At 39.9% G+C, this 9278-nt stretch overlaps 1 protein-coding gene across 1 annotated transcript; it reads left to right on the top strand.

Moving 5' to 3' along the window:
• The first annotated feature begins 1807 nt into the window (after nt 1-1807).
• Nucleotides 1808-8909, top strand: LOC5504776. The gene is made up of 8 exons (XM_001625607.3): nt 1808-1938; nt 2300-2730; nt 2959-3126; nt 3889-3965; nt 4462-4514; nt 5832-5934; nt 6972-7031; nt 8456-8909. The coding sequence occupies exons 1-8, from the start codon at nt 1919-1921 to the stop codon at nt 8534-8536; spliced, it is 993 nt and encodes a 330-aa protein (XP_001625657.2). The 5' UTR covers nt 1808-1918; the 3' UTR covers nt 8537-8909.
• The last annotated feature ends 369 nt before the right edge of the window (nt 8910-9278 follow it).

Genomic DNA, 9278 nt, shown 5'->3' on the forward strand with positions numbered 1-9278 from the left:
TATGGTACTCATCCCCAACCTTATAAATAAAATAAAATACACCTACCTCATTTTCTAGCCAAAGTTGGCAAAATATTCCTTGACCTCAAGGCTAAGTTGTAGTCTAATTATTCTTCTGGCAATTCCTCATAAAATCTGCGCTTGATATGTTATTTTAGTCAGTCAAAAGCTAAGACAACCGGTTCGTGCAACCCCAGTAAAACAAGAAGGACAGCAAAATGACGTGATCAATTTTCAGAGACCACTTGACTCAAGTATCTTCAAGACCAAAATTCGCCCCTTTGGAGTGAGGTAGTTTAGAGGTAGACCCCGATTAATTGTTTACTAAAGGCCTGATGAATCGAACTAGCTAAAGTATTAGGGTAGAGAGTCCTTAGAATACGAAATATTTGTCTTACAGATATGTAGACAAACAAGAGTCTTAGTTTGCATCGCCAAACTCACAACCCAAATATACTCACCATTATTACATAATGTATGAAAAAACACACACAACTTTAATTCCTTAGGTTTCAATTTACTTTTTTACACATTTAATAAGGATAATTTGAAATTTTCTTCGATGCATTTTGACGTATTTTTCCCGCGAATTTCGCGCGTTTTTTGCTGCTAACTAACTAGAAAATCACGCGCAAGTGCTCATGGACAGGGTGTAACCCCCCCTACCACCTCCCCAAAACATGCTCGCACGAGAGTTTGATTTCGATGGTTGATAATATGCTTTGACGAGATGCAGCAGGGGGGGGGGGGGGGGGGGGGGGGGGCTCTATGAAGTGTGTTCCCCGGGATTTTTTTTTCATGTTTTGGAAGATATGAAGCGTACAAATTTTACGTCAAATTATTTTTTTGATTGATTTGTTTATTAGCTGTCTGTTCTCCTCTTCTGCTTGAATCTTTATTGCACGTTCCCGCGCATAAGTAAAGCCCTACATCAAATCTCTACTAAAAATTTGCTGCAAATGGTAACTGTGACCTTGAGCGTGATGAATAATACACGTCCAAATAAGTGCAGAAAAGGAACTCTGGGAAGAGGTGATTTTGCCTTTAATAATATACATGCACAAATTTATCGATTCTAAGACCCTGTCCCCACGTATCGATTCTAATTGGCAGTGCAATTTTCATTTTTTCATTGTATAATAGACTACACAATTTTCAAAACCTTAAAAAATTCAAACATTGGAAAAAAATCGAGAAAAAAACATAAAAATCGTTAGGATTTCTATGCGAAAGTTTTTAAAAGTCGTTGCGCCCGCTGTTGACAAATAACACCAATTTTGACAACAGCGCGCGTTGTCTTGCTGTTTTTCATCAAACACACTTGACTTGTTCATGTATATTATTTATAAGTAATCATACAGTTTTCTCGTTCAATTCGGAATTTTTTTTTGTACCTATGTTTTCGTGTGTTTTTCAAAAAGCTCAAATTATTATAACTTTTTGATTATACTCTTATTGTTAGATTTTGTTGATATTTGATGGTGTATATTCTTGGTAAAATTGGGAGACATGTTCTACAGATTCGAATTATATAATTCGAACACAATGTCGCAATGTTTCATTTTCATCTTTAAATTATTATGAAAATCACTTTCTGGTTAAAAAAAATATTATGTATTCTTTAACATTCCATTGATCAATATTTAATGCTGCGCTTTGGTACTGAAATTGACAAACAAAAACAAGTTGGTACAAATCAGAGGGAAAACAAAAAGGCGGTAAGGTTATTCCTTTTTGATTATTTCGCAGTTATGGAAACAGAACCCCATGTTACCTATTAGTGACGCATAACTAATCACGGAATCTACAGTCATACTAGTATATATTCACGCTATGGAACAAAGTTGCCAAACTTTGTAATTCGAAAAGGTTTGCCAAACTTTGTAATTCAAAAGACAGTTGACAGGCTCAAAAACCCATGATGAGAAATAACACAAGGTACATGTATCAGTTGATGCAAAACTTATAATCCTCGAGCTTTCTTGATAGTCCTTAATAGTTGAATAGGATGTAAGAGCGAATCTAGTTAACTTTTTTTTTGACGAGCTTCGCAAGTGCTTAACGCATGGTGAACCAAGTATGGTAAATAGTTATTAGCTGCTTAACCGTCTTGGCTGGTTATGAAAGCCTTTTCCTACTTTGAACGTTTTTCTGTTCCGAGCTTATATATACTAGATAGTTATTTTAAGTTATCAGTTTTAAAAAGAATATTTTTTGCTATATACTGTAGATTGTGACAATAGTGATACTTTTTTGCATTTTTTATCCTTTTTAACTTTCATTGACTTTTTTCTTTAAGGCGCCTTATTTGCTTTTACCTAAACACCTGTCTTTTGCTCCACGGAGCATGCGCGAAACAATGCGGGCCAGGGATGCAGACAGAATATGGAACTTACCTGAAAGGTCACGTGATGGAAGAGCGGCCAGGGATTGGTGTAGACAGTTGCACTTCCGGTTGCCTTGACCATGCCGACTGCAGAAGCATCAACTTTGACCGGGCGACCCACATGTGTGAGCTGAACAATGCAAGCAAGGAGGACTTCCCGGAGCACGTGACCCGGAATCACAGGTCCCTTTACGCCACTAACGACTTCCATGAAGAGCCGATCTTCGAAGAATCTTGCGCTTATTGGCTGAAACGTTATCCAGACCTGAAGACTAGGTATTACTGGATCAAGACAAAAAACAAACGCAAGAAGATGAAAGTATACTGTGACATGGAAAGATTTGGTGAGAAAATGGCGCAAGTAGAATATAATTTTTCTTTAGAATATTATTCTCTTTCATAAAAAAACACACTTGAATCCCAATTGTTAGAAACATAAAGAGAGAAGAATCATAATGCGTAGCTTGTGGTTTTGTTTTATTTCAGATCATTTTTTCATCCGTGAATACACTAATTTGAATAAGAAGGACGCTAAAATGAAACAAAAAAAACATATTCTTTCTTCTTTAAAGGCGGCGGGTGGACGCTGGTTGTGACTATCAACGCCAAGAACAACGAACATCTTCAGAAAGCTGAGAACAACTGCGCAGACTCCGTCACCTGCGTGACCTTCACCGAGACTGACATCCCGGGCAGGAAGCTCTCTGATGAAGACATCCACGAGATCGCAGGGAACGAAGGTAGGCAAAAATGAAGAGTAAGATCATTTACCACATTACTAGTTACAAGCTGAAGACTAAGATCATTTACCACATTACTAGTTACAAGCTGAAGAGTAAGATCATTTACCACATTACTAGTTACAAGCTGAAGAGTAAGATCATTTACCACAAACGAAGGTAGGCACAACTGAAGAGTAAGATCATTTACCACATTACTAGTTACAAACTGAAGACTAAGATCATTTACCACATTACTAGTTACAAGCTGAAGAGTAAGATCATTTACCACATTACTAGTTACAAGCTGAAGAGTAAGATCATTTACCACAAACGAAGGTAGGCACAACTGAAGAGTAAGATCATTTACCACATTACTAGTTACAAACTGAAGACTAAGATCATTTACCACATTACTAGTTACAAGCTGAAGAGTAAGATCATTTACCACATTACTAGTTGCAAGCTGGAGAGTAAGATCATTTACCACATTACTAGTTACAAGCTGAAGAGTAAGATCATTTACCACATTACTAGTTACAAGCTGGGATTTCCTGGTACTTCGTGGTTTGGAAGAGAAATCTGAGTCAAGTTAGATTCTTCAAACGACGGGCTGACACCGAATGAACGTACACAGCCTGCCTAAAAGATCGTCGTGCCCCGATAATTGTTGAGTTGTGCCATAGAACGGTGATAATACTCGGGTCTATATAATTTCCCGTACAGCCCGCGCGGCTGGTTGGCAAAAAATGCATTATGGATTTAACTGCGTTCATTTTGAAGGTGTTTTCCAAGTAAAAGTACCCTTCAACTCATTGTCTATTCGTGCTGTTTACAAGAATGCCACTGTCTTCTACAAGGTTAGAGGGGAATAATAATAATTCAGGATTCCTGTGATACCAGCTTTGTCTCTTGCGCTCTCTTCGGGATTCCTGTGGTACCAGCTTTGTCTCTTGCGCTCTCTTCGGGATTTCTGTGGTACAAGCTTAGTCTCTTGTGCTCTCTTCAGAATTCCTTTGTTACCAGCTTAGTCTCTTGCGCTCTCTTCGCGATTCTTTTGGTACCAGCTTAGTCTCTTGCGGTCTCTTCAGGATTCCTTTGTTACAAGCATAGTCTCTTGTGCTCTCTTCAGGATTTCTGTGGTACCACCTTAGTCTCTTGCGGTCTCTTCAGGATTCCTTTGTTACCAGCTTAGTCTCTTGCGCTCTCTTCAGGATTCCTGTGGTACCAGCTTAGTCTCTTGCGCTCTCTTGAGGATGCCTGTGGTTGGCCGTGGTTGACTGCATCGCCGGTGTAAGAGGGGAAGGGAGGAAACTGCCTCTTTTTTACTGACGGTTTCAAAATTGCTGCTTTCAGATTCCTAGTGGAGCTCAAAACTTCGACTCTTCATGCTTGGGAAAGGATGATAAGTATGTTTCAAGATTCAAACAAAATTGACGCCCTGGGGGGTAGGCGTTTCCAGATTGTGCTCCCAAAAAGCCATATCAGCCAAAAATTGTCGTTATTGCCAAACGTGGTCATTTCCATATAAGGAAACTAATATATTCCTTATTTGGGAAAGCTGCATGATTCCTGTCATTTTTAAGGTTGTCGTATTGCAGGGGCTTCGTAAACTTTATGACTTGTAATCAGAAGAGAAAAACAGTGACTGTGACCATCTTTACTCTATAGAGAAAGTATCTAAAAACAAACTAAGATTCCTCGGTACCAGACCTCCAAAACGACAACGTTTTCTTCATATGCAGAAAAGTGTCCCCGAAAACACACAAAAAATGCTTAAAAAGTGCTCCAAAATCAAAATAGTGCCCATTGGCAAAAAGAAAATTACCGTATATTTTTAAAACAATTTAGAGATAAGTTGTGTTTTATTAAAATTCGAAAAAAGAAAGAATATTGCTTTTATAAAATACATGCATTAGAGTATCTTATATTGTTGTCCATGAACGGGTAAAGCACACTTTAGTGTATAACAACTAACTGTATTACAAATGACTTTGTTCTCTTTTGTGTTTGCTTACCTTTGTTATTTGGATACTACTAAAAACAATGTTCATTTACAAGCATCATCACCAATGTAAATAATGTGAAACCTGATAACAAACCTTAATTATAACAATCTCCTATCGAGAAATAATTACAATAGATTTAAAACAGAAAAACATGGCAAGCAGATCTTCTAGATAAGGCATTCTATTATTGTTATGAACTCCACAGGCTGCCCAATATTTGTGGTTACCAAAGCACAGGCTACCCATTAAAATGTCGAAATCACCAGTCTTACAGTCTTAGCCTAGTTGAGATAATATTATTTGTAGTTAAGGAAACTAGAAATGTCTATATAAGAAAACAAAATCTAGTAACTTGGGTTAAAAAAGCTAGAAGTTGACTCAAATAGTGCTCTCTGATCAAAATAGTGCACCCAAACCTAAATTGCGCTAAAATAGTGCCGATCACAATCTGCAAATGTAGCAATATGTTCGGGTATATAAAATTCGACAAACTGCTATTCCTATGGGGGTGTTTTTGCCGATCCTGTTGTCTCTTACGGTATAAAATTCCTTTGACCACACCAAATTTGTTATCTTTTAGGGGTGAGAATTTCTGTTGACCACGCCCAAAATCGAATTCCCCCTGGAATGGACGCATGAGCGGCTTTCGAGCAGATTATCGTAGGAGTGGCTGAGAGAAACTCTTTAATGAACATCACATTTGATTACTATTTCCAGCTGTCCTCGCATCATAGTTTCGTTCGCCTACCGTACAAGTGGGAGTCCAATCCATGCAATGATATTACTGTTGGCTACAAGATACATCCTGGAAAACATAGCGGTAAGAATCTGAGAGCCACTGTCACTGCGGGCTCAAGATAGCTAGTAAGAGGCATGCTGGGAAGGGTCTGGTAATCAATTAAAGCGCAGAGAAAATACTTGATTAGAAAAAGCGTAGGTAATCTGCGGCAGGGGCGGGGCCGAAAGAGCCGCTCGGGGCTCCTGTGGTAATGCCTTAGGTATTATGGTAGCTAGAAAAACATACGAAAAATGGGGAAGACGGATAATAATATCTGATGACGTCGTTTGGGAATACAAAATACGTAAATACCATACCCGCTAAAAGTAAAGTTTAACTCAGGTAACTCGAACTCCCGATAACTTGAACTAAATTTGAGGTGATGATTTCACGTTCTCACGTTAAAATCCGTATAAGCTTTTACTTTAAACAAACTTGCAATAGTACGCATAAATTAGCTTTCAGATTCTGAAAGGGAAATTGAGATTGATTGAAATCTAGTTTTTTTTTCTTGAGAGCATTGAAATCTAATACTCATTTTCTTGGTAGCGCTAATGGGGATTGAACCGAGGGTTTAACCATTGTTTTTTTTTTTGCGGAAAATCTAAAACAACGCAGTAATGGCATTGAATGATTACCTAAAAAGCAAGTTGAGATATAAAGATGAGCGCATAGATTTTCTCGTGTATTTTGATTGACATCTCGATCTACGTCGAAAATGACTCTAACAGGACCTTTCATGATACTGCCTTTTTTCCGAACGTTTAATAAAATACCTCGATATTGGGCGTCTTTTACTATCCATACGAAAACTCTATCTTACATTCTGAAAGGTTATACGGACATACAAAATAAATACAGGACCGTAGTAGGAGAAATGCACTGGGGCACGTGCCCACCCCCTCCCCCCCTCAATTCCCCTAGTAATTTAAAAGATGATAATAATTCGAGGCCTGATCGACCATGAAAAACAGTTCTATCTTCTTCTGACCACGAAATTTGTAGGAGTGACCGTAAAATGGTGTTTTATAAAGTATGGAGTCCTGCTTATTAATACTGTGGTCTAAATATCGTTTTAGGTTTCGATACTCATGATGACGCAGAATGCGGCCAAACGTGGTCCGCAAGCCGAAGCTCAGGTGAGTCTTGTTCACCTTCCAACACGCATCGAATAACCCACCCGGGCACATCACACCACTACCAAAACCATTCCACCACTACCATCACTACCGTAACCATTTCACCACTACCATCACTACCGTTACCATTCCACCACTACCATAACTACCGTAACCATTCCACCACTACCATCACTACCGCAACCATTCCACCACTACCAACGCTACCGTAACCATTCCACCACTACCATCACTACCGTTACCATTCCACCACTACCATAACTACCGTAACCATTCCACCACTACCATCACTACCGTAACCATTTCACCACTACCATCACTACCCTAACCATTCCACCACTGCCGTAACATTCCACCGCTACCATCACTACGGTAACCATTCCACCACTACCATCACTACCGTAACCATTTCACCACTACCATCACTACCCTAACCATTCCACCACTGCCGTAACATTCCACCACTACCATCACTACCGTAACCATTCCACCACTACCGTAACATTCCACCACTACCATCACTACCGTAACCATTCCACCACTACCATCACTACCGTAACCATTCCACCACTACCATCACTACCCTATTCATTCCACCACTACCATCACTACCGTAACCATTCCACCATTACCATCACTACCGTAACCATTCCACCATTACCCTCACTACCGTAACCATTCCACCACTACCATCACTACCGCAACCACTCCACCACTACCATCACTACCGTAACCATTCCACCACTACCATCACTACCCTATTCATTCCACCACTACCATCACTACCGTAACCATTCCACCACTACCGTAACATTTCACCACTACCATCACTACCGTAACCATTCCACCACTACCGTAACATTTCACCACTACCATCACTACCGTAACCATTCCACCAGTACCATCACTACCGTAACCATTCCACCACTACCATCACTACCCTATTCATTCCACCACTACCATCACTACCGTAACCATTCCACCACTGCCATCACTACCGTAACCATTCCACCACTACCATCACTACCGTAACCATTCCACCACTACCATCACTACCGTAACCATTACACCACTGCCGTAACATTCCACCACTACAATCACTCGTAACCATTCCACCACTATCATCACTACCGTAACCATTCCACCACTACCATCACTACCGTAACCATTCCACCAGTACCATCACTACCGTAACCATTCCACCACTACCATCACTACCGTAACATTTCACCACTACCATCACTACCGTAACCATTTCACCACTACCATCACTACCGTAACCATTTCACCACTACCATCACTACCGTAACCATTCCACCACTGCCATCACTACCGTAACCATTCCACCACTATCGTAATTTACGTACCTCTGCTAATTTTGTTTAAAACAATACAATTGAAATTATTATGTTTAACATCCACAGACAGCCGTATTCTTTATGGCCTCAATAACAACGTGGATACAGGTCTACATCCTGGAGCACGCCAAGGCTATCTTTGGGTGAAGTGACTAGCAATTCAAATATGCCGTCTACCTAATCCGTCTTCCTAATCCGCATGGCTACAACACCTTCAATGGCATTTTCAATATTAGATTCTCACTTCATTTCCGTGACTTCTCTTGGATCACAAGAGTCTAGCTCACATATTCTAGGGACGAACAGGGCGCGGAGTGTGGGCTCCCGAGCCTTTTAAATCGCATTCGATCCACGCTCTCACGCGCCCATGAGATTATAAGGAGAGGACCTTAGTAGTTTCGAGCAGACGTACAAATGTAATATTAACTAAGGCACTAGCGTTAACATTTGCACGAAAAAGATGCATGCATGCTTAAATAAACATGTCTAATATGTCAATAAAAAAGAAAAGAAATTGAAACTCGTCGCCTTTCCTCTCCCTTCAGTCTTCTTCTTTGTATGATTCTTAAACGCAAAAATTCTTCGCCAAATTCTTCAAATTTCTTCATTTTGAAGCAGATGAAAGCATATCACATTCCGCGCAAAAGTCGAGCTTTACTAGGTGTTTGTAATGCCCTACATCTTTACATCAAATCTTACTACAATTGGTTAGACCTTTTGTGTAATAAACAAAACACGCCTACAGGCGCATGTCAAGGGAGCGGGGTGGGGGAGTCCAAGGGATCTGGAAACCCCAACCTGTCACTGCAGAACTAAGCATGCCGATTTGAACTAAATTGATCCATTGTCAAATACTCTGGAAACCACCCTTGTTTTTGGATAGAAAAAG

The sequence above is a fragment of the Nematostella vectensis genome, chromosome 14 (genome assembly GCF_932526225.1).
Source record: "Nematostella vectensis chromosome 14, jaNemVect1.1, whole genome shotgun sequence".
NCBI classification, from domain to species: domain Eukaryota; kingdom Metazoa; phylum Cnidaria; class Anthozoa; order Actiniaria; family Edwardsiidae; genus Nematostella; species Nematostella vectensis.

Coding starts and splice junctions, on each gene's coding strand:
- LOC5504776 (XM_001625607.3), top strand. CDS start 1,919: ATGATGAGAAATAACACAAG. Junction 2,731..2,958: donor CTGTGACATGGAAAGATTTG/GTGAGAAAATGG, acceptor TCTTCTTTAAAG/GCGGCGGGTGGACGCTGGTT. Junction 7,032..8,455: donor GTCCGCAAGCCGAAGCTCAG/GTGAGTCTTGTT, acceptor TAACATCCACAG/ACAGCCGTATTCTTTATGGC.